General features: G+C 54.5%; 1 protein-coding gene across 6 annotated transcripts in view; it reads right to left on the bottom strand.

The window, feature by feature from the left end:
* The window catches only part of ARHGAP8 (Rho GTPase activating protein 8), a 53,404-nt gene that overhangs the window by 3,399 nt on the left and 25,243 nt on the right, over nt 1–24,762 (bottom strand). For 3 of the 6 annotated variants that reach the window (XM_069581745.1, XM_069581746.1, XM_069581747.1), the window contains exons 5-11: nt 22,527–22,658; nt 18,389–18,475; nt 13,562–13,660; nt 12,161–12,271; nt 4,571–4,644; nt 1,791–1,868; nt 1,019–1,147 (exon numbers count right to left, since the gene is read on the bottom strand). In XM_069581745.1, coding sequence (XP_069437846.1) covers nt 1,019–1,147; nt 1,791–1,868; nt 4,571–4,644; nt 12,161–12,271; nt 13,562–13,660; nt 18,389–18,475; nt 22,527–22,658 — 710 coding nt within the window. The remainder of the gene's footprint in view (nt 1–1,018; nt 1,148–1,790; nt 1,869–4,570; nt 4,645–12,160; nt 12,272–13,561; nt 13,661–18,388; nt 18,476–22,526; nt 22,659–24,762) is intronic. The other 3 variants (XM_069581748.1, XM_069581751.1, XM_069581749.1) reach the window with 1 other exon arrangement.

Below are 24,762 nucleotides of genomic sequence, written 5' to 3'. Positions count from 1 at the left end.
ATTTGCAGGCGGATTCTTTACTACTGAGCCACTTAGGAAGCCCTGACGTGCCCTCACTGGCTGTTAGGAGTGATCAGCGCCACGGCCCTCGGTGCACCTGGTCCATTCCAGAACACCGGCATCACCATGCCCGAGAGCTGCAGCTCACATCACATCTCCCCAGCATTCTCCACCAATCTGGGGAGACTCTCTCCTCAAACTCTAGTCAGGCTTTGTTGAGTTCTTTTATTAACAAAGCCTCTGGTTTCAGGCTTCTTTTTGTCTCTGCATTGTCCAGCTTTATGAAGAGCCGTAAGTTAGTGTAACGGGAACCTTGATCACCCTTGCCATCTGATGGGTCCTCATCCCCCCATCCCCCACCCTCTAGGGGATGTTGGGCCGCCTGGTCTGCTGGTAGCAAGGGTCCTGTTGGATCAGTGTAGTCAGAATCCGGCCCCCGCCTACCCCCACGCCTGTTTCCTCCGAGTAACCTTCCATCCACAGACCGCCCGCCCGCCAGCTCCTCGGCTGTAAAGCTCCTCCAGCTTGCAGTATTTGGGGTTGAGCCCAGTCTGCCTCCCCGCTGCAACGGTCCCTACACCTCTCACGGTGCCCCCCTGCCCCACGACGGGTGCCTCACTATGCTCTCTCAAGGGCCATGCACAGCTTTTTCTGTAACAGCAGGCGGGGGTGGCTACCCCTCTTTCTAGACGAGGAAATTGAGGTGCTAGAAGTAGAGACCCTGTGGAACAGTGCAGGGGGGTGCACTCTGACCGGGGCAATGCACCCCAGATTCAGAGATGCCCTCCAAGACCGCGCCTCTGGGCCCAGGGGCATCTGATAACCCCTGACCCCGTGTCCCCCAACCATGGGCAGGGCTGGCCTGGCCGAGGCTGGCGGGGGTCCGGGAGGGACAGCCCCTCTCCTGGCCTGCAGCGCCGGAGGGAAACAGCAGGAGGCCGAGCAGCCCCGCCCCCACCCACCTGGCCTTCAGCTGGCACCCTGGGCACCCCTGGCCAGCACCCCGGCGCGTACATACTGGTGATCTCGAGGATCTGCTCGTAGGCCTCGAAGGTCAGCAGCGGCTGGGGCAGCTCCCGCAGGAAGGTCTTCAGGATCACGGCTGGGAGGTGGATGTCCCCATAGTCATCGAAGTTCACAGGCTTCCCTGGACACACAAGGGCGAGCGTCTGAGTTCCGACGCTGGGCTGGGGACTCCAGCTGCAGAGCAGGCTCGGGCCTGAAATGGCTTGAAACCTCCTGAGGGGAGGAGCCCGACACCAGGACACAGCACTGTCCCGCCCTGCCGATGGTGTCACCTGCCCTCCCCTGCCTCTCACGGCGCCCGGCAGAGGCTGGGGACACTGGGCTTTTAATGAATTAATTTGGCACCACCGGTCTTCGTTGCAGCATGCGGGCGGGGTCTTTGATCTTTGTTGCGGCACATGGGATCTCGCTCCCTGACCAGGGATTGAACCCAGGCCCCCGTATGAGGAGTGCGGAGTCTTTGCCACTGGACCGCCATGGAAATTTCAGGGGTACACTATTGATTCTCTGCCATATGACCCAGTCCCGCCTGGACAAGAGCATCCTGAGGTCAGGCCCGGCTTCTGCTGTCCCCAGGCTTGAGAGGGGAGGCTTGGGGTCCAGGCACAGACTCACCAGGGCAGCTGTCCCCCAAGTCTGGGCTATTCTGGGGTCAGGGGTGGGGGGAGCTCCGCTGGCTCGAGTGTGGGCTCTGTGGCCTCAGAGGCCCCTGTGAGGCTGGCTGGGTGGGAGACTGACAGGGAGGGTCTTGGGGAGCCACTCACCTTGGTTGTAGAGCCGCTGGATCTCACGGACCGTCTGGACACTGGCTGATCTCCGGAACAGGCCCTCGGTGTGGAGTCCTGTGGGGAGTCTCCAGGCATCTCACAGGGCCCAGCATCTGAGGTTTCTGGAACGTTCCGTGACTCCCCCTTCCCACGCATCCCCCCACCGCGGCTGGCAGGGAACACTCTCCAGCCTGGCTCATCTTCTCCCCGCTAGCCCCACACCCACCTTTGTTTATTCCTCTTAAATCAAACCTTTTCCGTACTCCCCAGTCCCCCCGACTCCCCACCTCTGTGGCCCCAGAAAGGGAGAGTGGAAGAGGCTGACGCTTCAGGCAGACAGCTGGGGTCTGCCCAACAACGCTGCCTCGGGCCAGCTGTGTGACCTCAGAGAAAGCGCTCAGCCTCTCTGAGCCTCAGCTGCCTCCTCTGCCAAGTAAGCCAGGAGCGCCTGCCTCCAAGGGCTGCGGGAAGGATGAACGGGGGTAACGCATGGCCCCAGCGCAGCCCCCAGGACGCCCCCAAACATGCTGCTCCTCTTTCTCCCCAGTGTCTAGAGCCGACCTGGCCTATATGGCGGCCACTAGCTGCCCATGGTGGTTTACATTTGTGCAATTAAAATTAAATCAAGTGAAAAATCAAGTTACCCAGGCTCGGCACACGAGCCACACACGCAGTGCTCCGTTGGACGACGGCCACATATGGCCAGTGGCTACCATCCTGGACAGTGCCAACAAAGAGCATGTCCACGTTCACCAGGACAACACCAGGCCCCAGACCCCCATGCTCGCCGCTCACCCCCTCCCGTCTCTTTCCATGCTGAAGTTGGGTGAGCTATTTGACACCTACATCCAAACCTCATCGGCTCTGGCACAGAGGTCTTCCTGTCTCCATCAGTGATGGGAGAGCTGCCTGCGAACCCATACCACAGACCTACGGGTCTGCCTACTGCTGCCCAGCTCTCCTGCCCAGCGCCCCCCGCCCGCCCCTCTAAGCCGTCTGTCCAGCCCCCACCGGCTCCACGCTCCTTCCTACCTTCACCCTCTGCACCCGCTGTTCCCCTTGCCTAGGGGCCCCTCCTCTCTTTCTTGCTGAGTGACTGTAATAGGCAGAATTCTGACATGGCCCCCAGGCTCCTGGGCCCTGGGGTCCCACGTACTCATTCAAACACTAATCTAGATGCTGGAGTGGAGGGACTCTGCAGAGGGAATTCAGGTCCAACGTAGCCGAGCTGAAGGTACGGAGATTATCTAGGGTGGGTCTGGCCTAATCAGGCGAGCCTCATAAGAGGGACCCAGGTTCCTCCTGGCAACACAGACTCAAAGCATGTGGGGCAAGGATTTGAGGTGTGGGGGTTTCTCCAGGGGGAGGTCGCACAGCAAAGAAAGCAGGCTGCCTCTAGGAACAGAAAGAGACCCCTGGCTGACAGCCAGCAAAGACGCAGGCAACTTGGATCTACAACCGCAAGAACTGAACTTGACTGACGCACTGGATGTGCATGGACGTGGAGCCTTGCCCAGAGCCTCCAGAAAAGAGCACAGCCTGGCCGGCACCTTGAGTTGAGCCCGGTGAGACCCTGAGCAGAAAACCCAACCCCTGTGGACAGACTTCTGACCTCAGACATTATAATACATTTTAAGCTCCTAAATCTGTGGCTATTTGTTACGCAGCCGCCTGCGTGTCAGAGCTCAGGTTCCCCTGACCTCTATGACCGGCTCAACCCTGTCGTGTCAGTCTGTAGCTGTCACAGCTACAGCCCCTGGAAGGGACACAGGCTGTGTGTTGCGGTCACCATGATAACCCGAGAGCCTAGACGAATACACGTTTAATCCACATATTCTTCATCAAACACAGAGTGAGTTCCTACTATGGGCTGTTTGTTTTTTTAAGTTTTTTTTTTTAATAAGGGAATTAATACATTTTTTTTAAAAAGGAAAACTCCCTTCCACAGTTTCTATGAAACTTTTTTATCCACAAGTTTTTTTGTCCATTCCTGAAACACATAACGGAAAGGGCAGTATTGCTAATGACAGAGCAGGAATGTCGAAGGAGACAGAGCGCCAAGTGGCCAACCACAGGCCCTGCAGCCCGAGAGCCGCGGCCTCAGAGAGCTTTGGGCGCCGTGAGTGGGCAGTTCCTGGGACGTGCTGGGAGCCACCCCAGGGACCCTGCTCCCCTCTGATGCACGGACCCCCACAGCTGCTGCATCTGAGTCTGCTGGGGACCACCCCGCGCTGGCAGCCCTTTCTCTCGAGAATGGTCTTCCTCCCGTTAGGGTAAAAGACACCTCCGTGCACCTTTCCTGTGGATCTGAGCTCTAGCCTCCGGAGTCTAGGAGGAGCCACAAGGCTCACCCCCAAGTCACTGAGCACACCCACCCCACTGGCAATGTGTCTACAAACCAAGCGTGTCTCTCGTGATAAAGGACCAGAGGTGTGTGGAGCACCACGCACATCACCTCACTTAGGCTCCACGGCAACCCCGTGCACCAGGTGCTGTTATCACCCCACCGGACAGATGAGGAAACAGAGGCCCAGAGAAGGAAGGTGACTTGCCTGAGGCCACACAGCTAGCATGCAGCGGAGCCAGGGTTCAAACCAGAGAGGCCAGGAGGCTGGAGCCACTGTGCCCGGGCCTGCCCATCCCGGTCACCCCCCGGGCCCAGGTTCCAGCTCCTCCCATCCTCTGGCCTGTGCGGCGCTCAGGATCCCAGAGAGGCCTCCAGGAGACGAGTCCCTGGCACCCCTCACGTCCCCTGGCTGGAGCCAGCTCTTACTCACCTTTCTCTCTCAGGTATGTCACTGTGTATCTCAGCACCGGGGGGATGAGTTCACCTTGATTTTTGTCTTTTAGGCTGAGGGGAGAGAAAAGAGGGCAACAGTTTTCACCTGGGTGTGATAGGTGATTGTGATAAGCACAGGGTCCTCACCACACCTATGAGAAAACATGGGCCCGAAGCGCCATACAGGGAGAGAAAGAGGCAGCCTGGGCCCCAAGGAGGCAAGTGGTCTGGTGGCCAAGAGAGGCAGAAATAATAGAAATGACAGTGCATTATCCGAGCGCTCCCCCAGAAGGGTGTACATGTTACGGAGGAGATCTGCGGTTGGCGAGGGCTCCACATGGGGCAACTTCTCGCTGGGTTTTGAGGGACGAGTAGGAGCTTGCAGAGGACAAAAGAGGAAAGGGCATTCCAGGCAGAAGGAAACACACAGAAGAAGGCCCAGAGGTGTGAGAAGATCTGGCCGTGAAAGCAGAACCAGGAGACCGAATCAATCAAAAGAGACGCTGTGTGAAAACCAAGTATGTTGCCTCGGACAGGCTGTTAACAGTCTCTCAAGTAGTAATTTGATACAGAGATTCAGGAAACTTTAAATGCTTTAAAGACAGGGAAACTTTAAAACACAGGTACAATCATACGAATGGTCCTTCCAGCCCCATCTCCCCACACCCCTACTCAAGTGGCAGTCAGAAATTTGAAGCCAGAGCTGCCTACACTGACCCATTCTACAGACCCCTGGGATCCCTCTAAACATGTTTGTTTCTCTCTTTCCTCAGCTGCTGGATTTTCTTGCCCAAAAGGCAGCATATTTGAGAGACTGGGCTACATTGGGCCAGGCTCCTCTGTCCATGGGTTCTCCAGGCAAGAAGACTGCAGTGGGTTGCCATTTCCTCCTCCAGGGGATCTTCCCAACCCAGGGATCAAACCCAGCCTCCTGCACTGCAGGCGGTTTCTTTACCGTCTGAGCCACCAGGAAGCCCCAGCTAGACTGAGGGGCCAGGGCTCTGAAGTCAGACCTTCCTGGCTGGGATCCTGCCCTGACACTTTTTAACTGAGCAGAATATGTTTTGCTGTTCCTAGGATGCCCATTCTTTAAATTTCAGTGGGGTTAGTTGACTGATGTGCTGCTCAAGCTTGCTGTGGGCTTGTTCCATCACCTATACAGAGCAGGGTACTAGGGTCTCCTACCAGGATTGTGTATCTGCTTCTTTGGTGCCCCCAGATTTTGTTGCATGTATTTTAAAGCTGTTACTAGTGAGTAAACTTTTAAGATTAACTTGTTTATTATTACAAAACATTCCTTGTTACCCCACAGAAATCAGGATACACCACAAAACGGTTGTTTGAAGCTAGGTTCTGGGGGAACTTATGACGCAGCCACAGATTAGGGGAAAACATGGTCACAAGCGGACAGAGCCGGGACTCAGACCCACGAGTCTGAGCCTAGAGCCCTCGCTCTGAAATATTATCTACTTAGTTTCCATTGTACTTTTGTTGACCCCAATCAGATGGGAGATGGACACTGGGAAAGTCCAGGTGACCAGCTCGAGGTCCCAAAGCCAAGAGATGGCAGAGCTGGAGGCAAGGCGGCCATGACCCAGACCCATGCTCCTTCAGTAGCAATTCACTGGGGAGATATGATATCCGTCCTGCTTTCCATTTTCCTCTGAGATTTACAGAGGACCTAAACATGAACACATGGGCTTTCCAGGTGGTGCTGGTGGTAAGGAATCCATCTGCCAATGTAGGAGACACAACAGACGTGGGTTCAATCCTGGGCCGGGAAGATCCCCTGGAGGAGGAAATGGCACCCTACTCCAGTATTCTTGCCTGGAGAATTCCATGGGCAGAGGAGCCTCATGGGCTACAGTCCATGCGGCCGCGAAGAGCTGGACACGACTGGGTGACGGAGCACACGCACGGGCACAAGGAGGACCACGTCACCAGCAGAGACAGGCCTCTGCAGGCCCTGATAGCCGCAGAAAGCTGGGTTTACTGCTGATTTCACTTCTACTGAAGCTTGTCCCACCAGGACTCCAAACGATAGTCCAGTTGGCAAATGGGCCCGGGGGATGGTCTCTGCTTTCATGAGGTCATGCTACCGTAGGAATGCAAGCTGGACACTCCCCACCCCTTCCCTGACTTGATTCCCTGTGTGTCCCCTCTGAGTGGGAGGACGAGGCTTGGGGCCCAAGTAGTGTCCAGGAGGTGTCCCTGCTGCACCCCGGGGAGGAGTGGGTGGATGGGTCCTTTTCTCCCAGGACATTCCAAAGCTGCAGGCGCTCTTCCTCCTCCGTTTACTTTGGGAACCACACAGATCTGCAGAAGTCCTAGGAAATGGGTGACCCGCAGCCTGTCTCTGAGCCTCCCCAGCCTCCCCACATGAGAAAGAGACTTGCCGGCCACCTCCCTCCAGGGAGGGCTTCAAGTCAAAACAGTGAACGACGGGAAAAGCTGTAAGCTGTAAGTCAAAGACACTGATAATTAAAATCACTGCAATGCTGAGAGCTGGGTGACATCCCAGGCCAGACACAGAGGGCCCATTTCACGGATGGAGACCTGGATCCAGTGTGCTTATGAATAGACACGGAATCCTCAACAAAATATCAGCCATGCAAATTCAGCAACATATGAAAAGATTATACACCATGAACACATGTGATCTATCCTCAGACTACAAGGTTTGTTCAACACATGCAAATCAATCAGTGTAACATCACATTAACGGAATAAAGGGCAGAAGTCATGCGATGCTCTCAACAGAGCAAAAAAAAAGGTCTGACAAAATCTAACACCCTTTCATGAAAGAAAAAAAAAAAAACACATTCAACAGAGTCGCCACAGAAGGGATTTTCCTCAACCTGATTGAGGGAATCTATGAAAAACTAGCTTCCTACTTAATGATAAAGAGACTGAAAGCTCCCCTCTAAGATCAGGAACAAAACAGGGGTGACCGTGCTCGTCTATTCAACACTTCTATTCAACACTGTACTGGAGGCATAGCCAGTGCAATCAGGCAAGACAGGGAAATAAAAGGCACCCAAGTTGGAAAAGGATAAGTATAACTATCTCTATTTGCAGATGGTGTGATCTTAGACGTGGAAAATACTAAGAAAAAAATTCACCAAAAAAATCTATTAGAATAAATGAGTTCAACTAGATTGCAGGAGGTAGAATCAGCATACAAAAATCAGTTGTATTTCTATACACTAGCAATGAACAATTAAAAATGAAATTAAGAAGCAATTTGATTTGCAATAGCATCACGAAGAATAAAAACTAAATAAATTTAATAAAAAAGTACAGAACTGCTACATGGAAAACTATAAAACATTTTTGAAAGAAATTTAAAGATTCAAATAAATGGTAAGACATCCTTGCTTTTGAATTGGAAAGAACCTGCCTGTCAATGCAGGGGACATAAGAGACTCCGGTTGGATCCTTGGGTTGGGAAGATCCCCTGGAGGAGGGCATGGCAACTCACTCCAGTATTCTTACCTGGAGAATCCCATGGACAGAGGAACCTGGTGGGCTACAGTCCATGCAGTCACATAGAGTTGGACACTACTGAAGCAACTTAGCATGTAGTACACTATTAAAATGGCAATAGCCCCCAAATTGGCCTACTGACACAGCACAGTCCCTATTGAAATTCCAATTGCTTTTTTTTGCAGAAATTGACAAGCCGATTCTAAAATTAGTAAAGAAATTCAAGGGACTCAGAAGAGCTGAAATAATCTTGAAAAAGAAAAGCAAAACTGGAAGAATCACACTTCCCAATTGCAAAACTTACTATAAATCTACAATAAAGATCATGTAACACCAGCTTACAAATCAATGGAATAGAATCAAGAGTCCAGAAATATACCCTCATCTGTTCAGTTCAGTTCAGTCGTTCAGTCGTGTCCAACTCTTTGCAACCCCATGAATCGCAGCATGCCAGGCCTCCCTGTCCATCACCAACTCCCGGAGTTCACCCAAACTCAGGTCCATTGAGTCGGTGATGCCATCCAGCCATCTCATCCTCGGTCATCCCCTTTTCCTCCTGCCCCCAATCCCTCCCAGCATCAGAGTCTTTTCCAATGAGTCAACTCTTTGCATGAGGTGGCCAAAGTACTGGAGTTTCAGCTTCAGCATCAGTCCTTCCAAAGAACACCCAGGAGTGATCTCCTTCAGAATGGACTGGTAGCATCTCCTTGCAGTCCAAGGGACTCTCAAGAGTCTTCTCCAACACCACAGTTCAAAAGCATCAATTCTTCGGCGCTCAGCTTTCTTCACAATCCAACTCTCACATCCATACATGACCACTGGAAAAACCATAGCCTTGACTAGGTGGACCTTTGCTGGCAAAGTAATGTCTCTGCTTTTCAATATGTAGTCTAGGTTGGTCATAACTTTCATGGTCAATTAGTTCCTTACAAGGGTGTCAAGGCAATTCCATGGGGGCAAGAATAGTCTTCTCAACAGATGCTTCTTGCCTGTGTGGAGTATCAGGGAAGGCTTTCTGGAGGAGCGGATCAGAAGAGGGAATAAGAGCAGGCGATGAACTGGGCAGCAGGAACTGCTCACATTGTCTGCATCCTATTAGGGCCCCGTGGCCCTGAAGGGTACAGAGAGCAGGGTTTCACCTACGGTTAGAGGGGAAGAGGCGAGGGTGAGAAGTTACATCACAAGCTTGCCTTCCCAGAGCTGGTAAAGGCTAGAGCTGGGATGCGACCTGCCTCCCTCCCCCACCGCCCCAGAGGCCCCTCCCCTTTTCCATTGCTTCACAACTGCCCAGTTCAGGGCTGTTTCCATTGTCCCTCTTCAGGCATGGCAGGCAGGCAAAGACTTCTTGAATCTCTGACTTCCCCTTAATATATTAACTTAATTAGCTCGTGCTAAGGTGATAGCGTTCTGTTGTGTGTTTTTGAACGTAACTCAGCGAATTAACACTTGTGAATAGGATCTGCTTATGAATTTTAATGACTTTCATTCATTCACAGTCCAAACAAATTACATATTTGGTGCTTTATTTAATATGTTTATTGCCATTTTATTACAGTCATTTGCAATGAAACAGCATAAAATATTAATTTAAAGGGGCAATCGCATGGATTAGCTCTCAAAGTGGCACATGCAGAATGGTTTTCAGAGGTTGCCCAACGATAGTCACCATTCCCTAAAGATGTAACGAACTGACAGGAAGAGCAACAACTGGTTCTGGAGCGGGGCTGGACCACAGCCTTTACACCAGGTATCCCCCGCATCTGCGGGCAGCTCCAGGCTGAAATGCTGCATCAGCACCTTCCAAAAGGCACCTGCTCGAAACACAAGGCCAAGGTGCCCTGGTGAACTTCATAGGCTGAGCAGTACCCAAATCACAAAGACCTCACACACACACACACACACACACACACACACACAAACACACACACACACACACACACATTGTACTCAAGCAGATGGCTTCAGAAGTCCACAAGTTGGGTGAGTTTTGCTTTTTGTTTTTCATTTTTAAAGCTTTGTTAGATGATAAGGAGACTTCCCTGGTAGCTCAGACAGTATAAAGAATCCGCGTGCAATGCAGGAGACCTGGGTTCAATCCCTGGGTCAGGAAGATCCCCTGAAGGAGGGCATGTACGACTCAGTTGTGTGTGACTCTTTGTGATCTGATGGACTGTAGCCTGCCAGGCTCCTCCATCCGTGGAATTTTCCAGGCAAGAATACCGGAGTGGGTTGCCATTTCCATCTTCCACGTCACAGCAGGCGTGTTCCGGGTCTTGCCTTCCTGAGGGCAGTTAGGGGGTGGTGGGGGCCACACCAGCACATCTTTACAATGTTTAAAAGCGGAAAAGGAAGTGCTGTTCGCTGAACTTTGCTCCAGATGTATTTATGGAGGTCGTATATGAACATACGGTATATTCACTTTTGTTGTCTAGTTGCTGAGTCGTGTCCAGCACTTTGCGACCCACGGACTGCAGCATGCCAGGCTTCCCTGTCCTTCACCGTCTCCCGAATTGGCTCAGACTCACGTGCATCGAGTCGGTGACGCCACCTAACCGTCTCATTCTCTGCCGCCCTCTTCTCTTTTGCCTTCAACCTTTCCCGGTCACTAAGTGCTCACAAACACCCGAGTCGAGGGAGCGCTGCTGGGTGTGTGTCTGACTGAGGGGGAGCTGACACCCCGCCACCCGCGGCCACCCTGTCCACCGGGCAGCGAGCGGCCACCTGAGCTGAAAGCAGTTCCAGGCAAATGAGACGATAAATCCGGTGCCTCACCTGCCCTGCGTGGACAGTACGGACCATGGCTGCGACTATAGAAAGTTCTGGAAAACAACAGTCCCTTTCGGCTGCTGGGTCACACCCAAGGCACCACTTCCACCTCCTTACCCGGCCTGGGCCCTGCCCAGAGCCTCCTCAGCTCCTGACCTTTCAGTGTCTTAACATCCAGCACGGCCCTTAAAGATCACGGGATCTTTATACACAGACCGATCACACGGCATGCTTCTAACAAGAAACAACTAACAGACGAAACCGGGCAGACTGCTCCCCGGATCCACCACCCTCCAGGCCCTGGTTTTCCTACACGTCATGCGGCTCAGACCCAACTGCCCCACGGGGCTCGAATGGTTTTAACAGCCCCTTCGTCTTCCATCATGTCAGCTGCCTCACACCTGGCCAGGTGCCGGAGACAGAGGCTAGGAGGAGAACTCTTCGCCTCTGAGCAGGGCAAAGAGCCTGAGGGGCTCCTCCCGGCGCCTGCTCAGATCGGGACTGCAACGGAGGGAGGCCTTACATGCAGTCTAGAGCATCAGGGAGGGTTTCCTGCAAGAGGTACCACTATGATGAATCTTAGAATGGCCTCGGTGGGGGCCCAGAATCCTTTCCAAGGAGTAAAGATTGACGATCACATCATGCAGAAACTCGCTGATTTTAGAAATAAGGAAACAAGCTGAGAGGGGGCGTGAGCTCAAGGTTCATGTGGCCAACAAGGGTGAGACAGGCAGGACGGGAAGGATACACCGCGGGAGCAACAGTCCTTACAGCCGGGTGGCTGAGCCCCATGGGGGTTCACTCCCCACTCAGGCAGCCCCACGCCCTGGGCGTCAGTGGGAGGGGCTCTGTGGTCACCCAAGAACGCGGGCCAGCCAGATGCCGTCTCCACCCCACCTCCGTCACCACAAGAGACCAGCTACGAACCAGCCACTAAAGTTCCCTCCAGGACGTGACCTGCCCCACGGCCGCTCCTGTCTCCTTGGCCAGAGCAAAGCACGTGGCCAAGCCTCACGTGGAAAGTGATGGGAGGCGTCTGGGCCGTGGTCTCGGGATACAGAACCAGAATTGCCCACTGAGCAATGATGAGGAAAACTGAGGCAAGGACCCCACCACCCCCACCCCCAGCTCCCCCCGGCCCATGGCTGGGTGCTCTGCACACAAGCACACAGACACACACAGTGGTGGGCACTCTGGCCTCGTGACAAGCTCACAGGTCAGTTTCCCCAAAGGCTTAAGCTCGGCTGCAGAGGCTGAGGACTGGGGAGAATCCCACCACCACTGGCACACGGATGCATCCCAGGCAACAAGGCAGACCCCGTCCCCGCTCACTTACTATTGCAGACTGACGCCGAATTGCTGGGTGGGCAGAGGGGGCCGCGGCGGGGGCGTCTTGGTGGGAGGGGGCAGCCTGCCGGCGTGCAGGTTCCGAAGTTCCTCGTCGTATCTGTGGCCACAACAGAAGCTCAGCTGTCAGCTGGCAGGGGTGCAGCCTCAGGCCCCAAGGCAATATCGAGTCACACGTCCCACAAGCATCTTCATCCCTTTTAAGACTCATCATAGCAGTACCTCCTCCAGGAAGCCTTCCCTGATGCTCTAGGGAGCATCTCAGGTCACACGCCCCTCAAGCATCTGCAGGATGGCACCCTGGGCGTCCCATCCTTCCAGGCCCATATCTCAGTCTTGCACACTCACACACAGACACACGCACTCTCACAAGCCCCTGTGGCCATGGGCATTCACACAAAAGCCAGCAAGAGAAATCCAACCTCTAGCAAACAGCCATCCTCTCCTGCCAACCCCTAGCCAACACTTTACCCACGTGTCTAACCGAGAGCTTCCCTCTGCTGGAAAGGGACTCTTCCCTGGGCTCTCGATCTAGACAATGGTCCCTTCAAAACTCACTTCAGGAGTCACCTCCTCCGGGAAGCCTCCTCTGATATTCCCTCCTCACAAGTCTCCTCCCCAGCTTGGTTCAGCACCTCTTTCGGGGACTCATGGCCCCATTACCTGAGAGTGTCCTGAGGGTGGACACACTCTCTACGGAGCTCTATATCCCCAGTGCCTGCCACAGGACTTGGGGCCCATAGGGAGGGAGCTACCTCCATTCCCCCTGCAGGGCTTCCTCAAAGGAGCCCCCCCAGAGAGCGGGATGCAAACGGCAGAAGGGCATGGGGCAGGGCTCAGAGACTGGGCTCCATCTGAGCTGACAGAGGGGCCCGGGGCTGACCACACACCTTCCTGGGCTCCCTCCCGCAACCAGAGCCCCTGTCGGAGAAGGGGACCGCTGCCTAGAAAACAAAGCAGCAGACCCATCAGCTAGGCTTCCAGCCAGAAGCACCGGGCCGGCGGTTCTGAGGACACCTGCTCCAGGCCTGGGAGTGTTTCACGCCACACACGCATCATCCACACACCCCAAAAGTCCCCCTCATCCTCCGCTCCAAAGCGAAACTGGCCGACACCACAGCAGCAAACAGCAGTTACCAGCGCGGCTTATTTGTTTAATCAGTTTTGGAGCGGCGGCTGAGAGAAACATCTCATCTGCATGTGTACACAGTCATCCCCGCCTCGCCTCTCTGAGTCAGCAGTCAGCATCTTTTACCACGCGCATCCTTGTGGAGGCAGCGGATTCAGGAACCGGATCTGGCTGAGCACACGAATGGAAATGGAAATGAAGCTTTCAACGTGAGGGGAGGCTGGGGCAGGCGGATGTGGAGGGCATAGAGGTCTCACTCACCGCAGAACCTCCCGGGGGATGCTCAGCTGGTCGTATTTGAGGTGTTCACGGAGCTCGCTCAGATAGTTGAAATAGGTGACTTTTTTCCCAAACTTGTGACTAAGAAAGAAAAAAGACAGAAGAAAATTAAAAAAAAAAAAAAAGATTAGGAGGCAGGAAAGAGGCCGGGGGGCCTGCAAGAGCGGGGTGGCGCCGGGAGCCCTGGAGCAAACAGCGCTGGCGTGTTTCATGCTGAAGAAGCGTAAACGCTGACACCACCTAAACGCAGAGCAGAGCGGGAGCAGCGCACATCCGGCAGATGCTCTGCTTTCATCAGACCTCAGATGCACCCGGCCCGCCGGAGAGCCTCAGCAGCATAAAGACCAGCATCTGCCTCCAGGGTGAGCGGCCGGGAACCTGCAGGCCACACGCAGAGGGGGTCCCGGCGCCTGGCTTCTGGGGTCGGCGGTGGCTTCGGCTTCAAACATCCCACCGGGCTTCTCTCTATGAAGCGGGAGTCACATCCCCGCGACTGTGGGACCAAGCAAGACGCCCTCCGATTTCCGTTCAGGATGGTCACTCTTGGGGCGCACGATAGCCTGAGCAAGATGACGCAGACAAGCCCTGACCGGAGCCACTCGCCTCCCCTCGAAGTGGGGTTCCCTGCTGCAAAGAGTGGGGATGTCTACATGAACCAGCCCACTGTCTGATGCCTGGTGGACGTCGCGGCCTCGGACCATTACTAATAACAAGACTCAGGACTTCCCTGGGTGGTTCAGGGTTAAGACGTTGAGCTTCCACTGCAGGGGGCCCCAGTTCGATCCCCGGGTCAGGAACTAAGATCCCACACGCCTCGTGGCTTGGGGGAAAAAAAAAAGTTTTAAAATTAAAAAAAATATATATTGGACTTCTCTGGTGGCTCAGTGGTAAAGAATCCACCTGCTGATGCGGGAGACATGGGTTCAGTCCCTAATCTGGGAGGAACCCACATGCCTTAGAGCGACTAGGCCCGGCGCCACACCTATTGAGTCTGTGCCCTAAAGCCCGGGAGCTGCAACTACTACTGAAGCCCACGCACCCTACAGCCTGCGCAGCAAGAGGAGCTGCAGCAACGAGAAGCCCAGCACCGCGAAGCCCAGCACCGCAAGAGAGCCGCTCCCCCGGCCGCAGCTAGAGAGCCGGAGCAGGAGGGAGGCCCAGCGCCGCGGAAAACACATGGCCGATTGAGAAAAGCGAGCCTGTTTCCCCAACCGCGAAGTGAGGAGCACAGGGGGCTGGGCTGGGTGAGAAGGTCACTGCTGGGCCCAGCCTACCCCCTGTGCGACCACCCGCCTGCTCCGCTGTTTACAGCCTCACTGCCGTGTCACCGACGCCCGCTCGGCTGGCCGGATTCCACGTGCACGAGTCGACGAGCCTGAACACGCCATGCACGGCAAAACCCTCCCACAATCAGCGAACAAGGTGACCATTGCCCCGGAGGTGCGCCCCTTGGCTGCGTGTGAGCGTGCGCGTGCTCGCCCGAGGTGTGCCCTCTCCAGGACTTCTCCAGTAGATGACACCACGCCATCAGCCCAGAATATCACCTCTGATAACCCAGGCAGCTGTCTTATCCCAGACCCGCTGGAGCCCGGAGCCACAGGAGGCTGAGCCGCGGGCACCGGGCGCCCCCTAGTGGAGGAGGAGGAGGCCGACCAGGTGCCAGGCCCTCAGCCGTACCCACGGACAGGGCCTCTCGGGAATGGCCTGCAGGACAGAGGTGCTGGCCTCACGGCTGCAGGGAGCCCCCCTCGTGCCAACTCCAGCCCACCCAGGAGCCCCCTCGGCTTTCTCCCAGTGTTTCTGCCTGTCCCCCTCCGGCCGCCAGGTACTGGCTGGACACCAGGCTCCACAGACTCCTTCCTGCCTCTCATTCCCAGGAAAGGGCCTCTCAGGGGCCCATCCAGGGGACCCCAAAGCAGGGGTGCAGTGGAATTGCCAGGCCCTGCCTCCCGAGGGTCTGAGTCAGGCAGTGCGTGGGCCCTGGAGAGCCACTGGGCTTGTCGACTTCGTCCATCGGCAGCTGAGGACTCCAGGGCTCAGATGGCTCCCCAGCCCTGACCCCTGCAGTCCGCTCAAGACACCCGCTTACGTCCATGCCTGAGGCAGGACTGGGACAGAACCACACAGGCTTGAGCTGGAATCCCAGCCAAGCCCTGACATGCTGTGTGACCTTAGACAAACTCTATAACCTCTCTGAGCACCAAACTCCTCCTCTTTGGAATAGAAGAGAGACAGCTGACTTCATAGGATTGTTTCGAGGTGCCTGGCACATAAAGTACATAACATATTACAATTAAGTAATCAAAAAAGGATAATAGAAAGTTTTTTAGATCGCACTAGCAGCTAACAGTTGGTACTGACTAGTGCCAGCAGGCCCTGCTCTAAACGCTCCACACGTATTACATCGCTGATTCGTTACGGCAACAGGGTGACTTAAGGGGCATCGTCAGCCTCAAGGGAAACCGAGGCAGAGACAGGTGGCGTCTACTGCCCAGGGTGACGATGGTCAAGGGGAAGCCCGGGAGGCCTGGCTCGTACCCACATCACCTAGGCTGCTCCCACTGCAACACAGCAAGAACAGGTGGGCTTTTTCCAAGAACTTTAGAGGCTTCTGGAACTCTGAGAGCTTTTCTAAGGTGAAGGACAGCACCAGGAAGCAGGGCATCTGACCGGTCTTCTTGGGCAGAAGGGTAACTAGGACTGGTTTCTTCGCTTTGAAGCACCTACAGCACCAGTCGGCTGGCGGGAAACTTCAGTGAAATGAAAGGAGCTCTCTGGCCACAAAAATCATTCCCTTGCTTTTTAAATGGGTGCTGCCTTGAGTCCACTGTTTCAGGAATTGTCCCAAGCGGAGCTGTAGGTCCGAAAATGCGTGACCCTCTCTCGGGGTTTCCCTGGTGGCTCAGATGGTAAAGAATCTGCCTGCAACGGAGGAGGCCCATGTTCGATTCCTGAATCAGGAAGATCCTCTGGAGAAGGGAATGGCAACCCACTCCAGTATTCTTGCCAAGAGAATTCCATGGGCAGAGGAGCCTGCCTGAGGGGGCAACATTCCATGGGGGATCACAAAGCATTGGACACAACTCGGCGATTAACACTACTCCTCTCCGGGCCAGGCTCTCTGGGGTGAGGTTGGCAGCTAATGGGAAGGAAGGGCTCAGACCCATGGCAGGGCAGCCCCCAGACCTCGACTGCACCACCTCCTAAGAAGCTTCAGTTCCAAAGGAGATCAGACTCAAACCTTTCACGGCTTCTCGATCTGGTCTGAGGGGTGGCACAGTTTATTACCAGGAAGAGGATCTCAGAGCTCCCCAGAAGCCCCTCCTCCAAGTGGTGATTCTGCACAGCCTGGAAAACACACAGCTGCTCGCCTGGGAGGGCCCAGGACTCTGCATGCTGAGGGTGAGGGTTGTGTGGTGGGGGCCAGGCACAGGGTTCCCCTCAGAGCGGCCTCTCACCACCAGCCGCACTGGGAAGTCCTCGTTCAAGTCCCAGAGCTGGCCTGGAAAGCGGAGGGGGCCTCAGACAGCGACCTGGGGTCACAGAAGGGTTTGTGCACACAGGCGAGCACCTGTGCATGTGTATTCACTCGCCAAGTGAGAAGCGAGCGGGCTGGAGGGACCCCGAGAGGTGCCACAGTACAAATGCTGTGAGAGCGGCTCACCGCGAGGCCAGGCGGCCGCGGTGTAACCAACGATCACAGAACCAAGGGCTTAAAACGACGTTAGCTTATCCTGCAGGTCTGGGGTTCAGAAGTCCAACACAGGTCTCACCCGAGGGTCCCAATCTCCCTCATCCCACCCAGGGCCCCTTGCACTGGGAGCCCCTCCGTGCGGCAGGCATGGGGCTGGGGCTGCTGCATGAAAGCCATGTCTAGGGGCCTTCGCCCTGTCCACCCCGTCACGTGGCCCTGTGCACACAGTGTGTGCTGAGTGCCTGCAGTCCACATGGGGGCAGAGCAGAGGGGCCGTGTGGCCCTGGCAGAGCCCCTCCACCCTCGCCACCCCTGGCCTCTGCTTCCCAGCACTGAGGCAGAAATCATCCCGCAGGGAGAGCCTGGATGCGGAGGAGGAGGGCTGAAGTCACCGCTCTTTTGTTGAAGAGTCAGGCCTTTGGCTGGACGTGACAGGCCAAGAAGGGCTCACCAGGCACGGGCTGCCCAAACCCGCTGGTCCCAAAGAGAGGACGACCCTTGACCGGCTCCTGGCAGGTGACCTCCACGCCCTTGGGAGGTCCCGCTGACGACAGCATCTCTGCACCGGGGCCAACGACGTGATTTACAGCGAGGTCTTGCACCATACTGGGTCTGTCTAAGTGGACACCGAGCTCAGGTGAGCTTCTGGGGTGAGTGACACTCATCTTGAGCGGCACTCCGAGGCCAGGGGACCGAGCTGACCTGCACAAACCCTCCCTGCCCTGAAGAAGGCAGCAGGGAGCTGGGCTCGGGCTGCCAGAATGCCTCTGCTTTTCCAGATCCTATCCACATCCTTCCCCTGTAAAGACTGGAACCATGAGTATGGCAGCTTTCCCGAGTTCTGGGAGTCCTCGTGGGGAGTCCCTGACCTGAGGCGGTCTCAGGACCCCGACACGGGTGTGTATACTCAATGTGGGTGCTCAGGAAAAGGGGGCTATAAAACGCTGGAGCTGACCTCACTGGGGGCGCGAGCCGAGGCTCCTGTTCATGACTGTCAGCCCTGTGATCCGACAGAGCCGGGGGGCGGGCAGGTACCCCAGAGCAGGACTGCCTGGGTTTCCAGACGGGCCGGGCTGTCTGACCCCAGCAAGGCCCTCGTGGAGAATGGCTCATACCTGACAAGGGGCTTCAGGATGGTCCACAGGATTTTGATGAAGTTGGTGGGGTGCACGACATACAGGGCCTTCAGGTTCTTCTTGTACCTGAGGAGGGAGACGGAGGGGGTCTCAGAGCACGCACACGGAGATACCCTGGGCTGGAAAGAGCTGCAGCGTGGTGGCCTCGATGGCGAGCCTCAGAGCCCTCTGTTCCTGTTCTTTTCTATTTTATATTTTATTTATCTACTTATTCGGCTGCCTTGGGTCTTCGTGGCAGCGTGCAGGCTGGGTTGCTCCATGGCACATGGGATCTTAGTTCCCCAACCAGGAATCAAACCCGAGACCTTAAGCTTGGAAGGCGGACTCTTAAACCCTGGACCACCAGGATAGTTCGGACCTTCCGTTTCTGGACAGTCGATTTAAGGACATAGAAGGAGAGAATGAGGCCCCCACGCTCATCACTAGCAGTGTGCACACAGCACTTTACAGTTTGCAAGATCAGAGCCCCCACTTAGAGGCACTCACACTGGGGCTGGGGACGGGGACACACTGGCAACTTGGCAGCAACCCCCGCTCTGCAGGGAACTGACCTGGGCGAGGGTGGAGCCGTGACCCCCCCAATCCCCACCATACGACAGCTCTAGGCACCTCCTTCAACGAGATGTTTCTTAGCCGACTTCCCTTCCTCTTTCGTGATTAATTCAGTCCAGAGCCATCAGGCCGAGCCAAGAAGGCTGGCGTCCACCCAGGGCTGGAGAGAGGGGGTGGGCCCGCTGGGGTCTGTGACGCCAGCAAGGGGCTGGCAGCCTGGTGGGGAGGGGGTGTCCCAGAGGGAGAAGGGCATCCATACTCGGGTCAGCCAGGGACACCCTCAAGCCAGCTCTTCGCCCTTTAAAGAGCCGAATGCCAGAATTTCAGCCATTCAGGGAGTCAGCTGTGAAAAACAGCCGTTATTCAACAGTATCAACTCACAATGAAGTAAATCATATTAAACACAAAGGTCATGAATGGTCCAACCTCACTGACTCCTGATCACCCCATGACTTGTACTATTTGCTGCGCCCCTGGGCTCCTTCGCCTGTTACATCCCAGGGTGGGAGAACCCACAAGAAGGGATGGCCATCCATTTCCTCCCAGTTCCGTGCCCAGCGGGGCCACGTGGGCCACTTGGAACTGGTCACAGTTGCAGGACCGACAGCACAGGAATCTGCAAACATTTCCCATCAGTCTCCCCAAGCCCCTGCGAGCTGATTAGTAAGGCAGACACGAGCGAGGGGGGTGGACAGGAAGTCCAGCACGAGGTGTCTGGGACCAGGCAGGCAGAGGACGGTGGGGGCTGAGAAGGGACCCGACATTTGCAACCAACTGTGGGAGCAAGAAGGGGGCAGCCACGGCGGCCTGGTGCGGGCATCAGCCCAGGGGACACTGGCAGGAGCTCTGTGGGGGTGGGGCAGCCGCATGGTAACGGCGCCTCAGCAAGAGAGAGGTGGCCACGCGATTAGTCAGAGGCAGGCCAAGTAACAGCGGTGGATTCCCAGGTGGCTCAGTGGCAAGGAATCTTCCTGCCAATGCATAAGACACAAGAGATGTGGGTTTGATCCCTGGGTCGGGAAGATCCCCTGGAGGAGGAAATGGCAACCCACTCCAGTATTCTTTCCGGGAAATCCCATGGACAGAGGAACCTGGCAGGCTATAGTCCATAGGGTCACAAAGAGTCAGACCCCACTGAGCGCCTGAGCATGCACAAAGGCAGTGGGAGCCAGGCTCTTACTGTTGGAGGAGAGATGTCACGAATGCAGAAAGGGAGAAAGCCAGAATGAGCCCTGGTGGGGAAGGACGGGAACCAGCATAGACGTCGGTGTGAACACACAGGTACCAGGAGCAACAGGCAAGTGCAAGCACGAAGACCCACGTCGACGTGTGCGTGTACGTGTGTCTACATGTATGTACACACACACACCGCAACAGTCCGCTGACTCGCCTGCGAGCCATAACAGCCCCACAGCAACTAACACGCTGCTTCCAGGCCCGGGTTCCCAGGAGCATCCTCCCTTAAGAGGAACCAGGGGCCAGAGAAACGGCGGATTCCCGGGCTGGGTGTGCGTGCGTGTGAGCTAAGCTGCTGTCAGTCGTGTCCGACTCTTTGCGACCCCATGGACTGTAGCCCGCCAGGCTCCTCTGTCCACGGGATTCTCCAGGCAAGAACACTGGAGTGGGTTGCCATGCCCTCCTCCAGGAAATCTCCCCGACCCAGAGATCAAACTTGCATCTCTGACATCCCCTGCAGTGGCAAGCGGGTTCTTTACCGCTAGTGCCACCTGGGATGTGCCCAGAGCATCTCATTGTCCTAGAAAGTAAAGGAAGCGCTCGGAGGGAAAGGGACGTGTCTGTGGGACATAGGAGCCAGGCTGAAGCTCATCTGGCCAAATTTCAACAATTTGAGCATTAGGATAAATATTTTCATGGATTATAAACTATTGAATAAAATGGGAGATCCCAAGCCCGTACGAATATAAATAAACTGAAAAAGGAAGCTCTTTGGCATAGTAAAATGCCAACTAAGAGCCCCAATCACCATTTGTCATCCATCTTAATAATAATTAACCAAGAAATGGCAAGGGAGGCAAAAGCTAGCACGTGAAACTGATATTTATACAGTCTCAAGAGTATCTCCCGAAGGAATATTAATTAATTACCAGAAAAAACAAACAAACAGTCTTGCGATTCGAAAGGAGGAAGTTGCAGTGACTTTCAGGTGGTCCAAGGACCCAGAACACAGCTGTCACTGTAAGGCCAGCCCCAGGGGCCACGATGGGCCGCCACTCCTCTCCCTCCGGCAGGCGGGGGAAGTCCCTAACGGAAGGCGCCTCCCAGATCCCGGGGACCAATGACAGCACACTTCACCAGCTAAAGCCGCCCCACCCCAGCCACGCAGAAGGACCTGTCAGCCCTCGATGCCTCGGCCTGGCGACCTATCCAAACCCCCGTCCATCTAGCCTGACCATCCCTCGCAACGAACGTATAAAAACCACCCCCCACACGGTCCAGGCGCGCACTTCCTCAACCTGCCTTGTTCGGGTCTGGGAACCCCGCCCAGGAGCGCTTCGCCATTAAAAAGCCTGTTAGACACTCTTTTGGTGTCCTGGTCGTCTTTACCTAGCAGTTACAAAGTCCATCGCTATAGGAAGGTGGATTCTCCATGGCAGGAGCACCGGCGCTCCTAGAAGGGGGTCAGGTACATTCCTGGGTGGATGGTTCTTGCTTAAAGGAGAAACCTGGCAGAACAGTTTGGAAGATGAGAAGTAAAAGCAGAGGGAACAGAAAAAGATGCAGGAAACCCACTGTACCTTTGTAGTGGTGTTGGTAATGGTGGACGGAAAAATGCTGTATAAATTGCATCCAATTCGACTTGGAGCTCTGCTTACATACCTCCACCGACAGGGAACTCACTGCCTCTAGCAGGCACTCGACTATCAGGTGGCTTTGAGGCCTAGGATGTCCCTCCTTTTGGCTTCCATCAAGCCAAGATCTATAACCTTACTCTTGCCCCCAGTCCACCTTTGAGAGAAGCGGGAGAAACAAAAGACGTTCGCTACCTTCCATTTGAAAATGTATCGGTTTTAGCTCAAGACAGGCACACACACATATCCTTCCACTGTCAGCCTGAGCTTCTGGAAAAGATCGCTCTGAACATGTCATTCGCTTCTTCTCAAGAATCATGGGGCTTCCCAGGTGGCACTAGTCATAAAGACCCTACCTGCCAATGCAGGAGATGCAAGAGACATGGGTTTGACCCCTGGGTTAGGAAGATCCCCTGGAGAAGGAGAATGGCTACCCGCTCCAGTGTTCCTGCCTGGGAGATTCCATGGACCGAAGAGTCTGGCCAGCTCCAGGCCACGGGGTCACAAAGAGTCGGGCACGGCTAAGCAGGCACGCACCAACAGTCTTGCATGGCTGCGCACCCAGCCCTAAATGACAGTGCTGGACAGAGGCCCCTGGCCCTGAGGGGTGCTCACCCTAATGCCCCACCTGGCCCTCGGGGTCCCGCCCTCGCCTACTGCACAGCCGGGACCCCTCCTGTCACCCGAGCTTCCCCCTCACTCAGCCGGGAACCTGAGGTTCCCCTTCACCCCACCCAAGGCTGGAGGGCACCCACCTCCTGTCAAACTCCTTGTAGGCGCTCTGGAGCCAGCGTAGGGATGGCTTGTTCTGGCTGTTCAGCCCATAGTGGAAGTAGACGATGGTGTAGTCACTCTCCACGTACTGGTCCAGCGTGTACTTCAAATACCTGGGCACAGAGCGCAGGACACGGTTACGAGCATCTCACGTTGATCGAAACCAAATATGCCTTCCCCGTAACGGAGCTGTGGTCACCCAGCGGGTGCCCACACCAGGCCACGGGGGACGCTTCCAGGTCAACGCTGAGAATCCACCTGCAGGCAGTCTGGTCCTCGTTCCTTCCTCTTTCTTGTCTGGCTGTGCTGTGCAGCTTGCGGGCTCTTGTGTGACATATGGGAGCTTAGTTCCCTAACCAGGGATCGAACACAAGCCCCCTGCATTGGGAGCACGGAGTTTTAACCACTGGACTGCCTGGGAAGTCCCCTTTTCTCATTTCTTAGATGATAACTGAGGCTTAGAGATATTAACTAACTTACCTAACTTCTCCCTCCCTCCACAGCCAGGAAGTGGATATGATGGCTTGAAAGTGGCCCCCAGAAGCTGTCCAGGGTCAAATCCCCAGAACCCACGAACGTGGCCTTACTTGGAAAAGGCTCTTAGTAGACGAGATTAAGGAAAGGCTCTTCAGAGCAGTTAATCCTGGATTATCCAGTTCAATTCACTTCAGTTCAGTCGCTCAGTCATGTCCGACTCTTTGCGAACCTATGGACTTCAGCATGCCAGGCCTCCCTGTCCGTCACCAACTCCAGGAGCTTACTCAAACTCATGTGCATTGAGTCGGTGACGCCATCCAACCATCTCATCCTCTGTTGTCCCTTTCTTCTCCTGCCCTCAATCTTTCCCAGCATCAGGGTCTTTTCCAATGAGTCTGCTCTTCGCATCAGATGGCCAAAGTACTGGAGTTTCAGCTTCAACATCAGTCCTTCCAATGTACATTGAGGACTGATTTCCTTTAGGATGGACTGGTTGGAGCTCTTTGCAGTCCAAGGGACTCTCAAGAGTCTTCTCTAACACCACAGTATAAAAGCACCAATTTTTTTGGTGCTCAGCTTTCTTTATAGTCCAACTCTCACATCCATACATGACCACTGGAAAAACCATAGCCTTAACAAGTCAGACCTTTGTTGGCAAAGTAATGTTTCTGCTTTTTAATATATTGTCTAGGTTGGTCATAACTTTCCCTCCAAGGAGTAAGCGTCTTTTAATTTCATGGCTGCAGTCACCATCTGCAGTGATTTTGGAGCCCCTCAAAATAAAGTCTGACACTGCTTCCATTGTTTCCCCATCTATTTGCCATGAAGTGATGGGACCAGATGCCATGATCTTACCTTTCTAAATGTTGAGCTTTAAGTCAGCTTTTTCACTCTCCTCTTTCACTTTGCACTGATCACTGAGGAAGGCTTTCTTATCTCTCGTTGCCATTCTTTGGAACTCTGCATTCAAATGGGTATGTCTTTCCCAAGAAGCTCTTTAGTCCTTCTTCACTTTCTGCCATAAGGGTGGTGTCATCTGCATATCTGAGGTTATTGATATTTCTCCCAACAATCTTGATTCCAGCTTGTACTTCATCCAGCCCGGCATTTCTCATGATGTATTCTGCATATTAGTTAAATAAACAGGGTGCCTTGATGTACTCCTTCTATTTGGAACCAGTCTGTTGTTCCATGTCCAGTTCTAACTGTTGTTTCCTGATCTCCATACAGGTGTCTCAAGAGGCAGGTCAGGTGGTCTGGTATTCCCATCTCTTTCAGAATTTTCCACAGTTTATTGTGTTCCACACAGTCAAAGCAAGAATCCCTTAGAAGAAATGGAGTAGCCATCATGGTCAACAAAAGAGTCCGAAATGCAGTACTTGGATGCAGTCTCAAAAACGACAGAATGATCGGTTTGTCTCCAAGACAAACCATTCAATATCACGCTAATCCAAGTCTATGCCCCAACCAGTAATGCTGAAGAAGCTGAAGTTGAATGGTTCTATGAAGACCTACAAGACTTTCTAGAATTAATAACCAGAAAAGATGTCCTTTTCATTATAGGGGACTTCCTACAAAAGTAGGAAGTCAAGAAACACCTGGAGTAACAGGCAAATTTGGCCTTGCAATGCTGAATGAAGCAGGGCAAAGGATAACAGAGTTCTGCCAAGAGAATGCACTGGTCATAGCAAACACCCTCTTCGAACAACACAAGAGAAGACTCTACACATGGACATCACC

The sequence above is a fragment of the Ovis canadensis genome, chromosome 3 (genome assembly GCF_042477335.2).
Source record: "Ovis canadensis isolate MfBH-ARS-UI-01 breed Bighorn chromosome 3, ARS-UI_OviCan_v2, whole genome shotgun sequence".
Lineage (NCBI taxonomy): Eukaryota > Metazoa > Chordata > Mammalia > Artiodactyla > Bovidae > Ovis > Ovis canadensis.
Note: the sequence above shows the minus strand (reverse complement) of the source record. Positions and strands in the feature narration are given on the sequence as shown.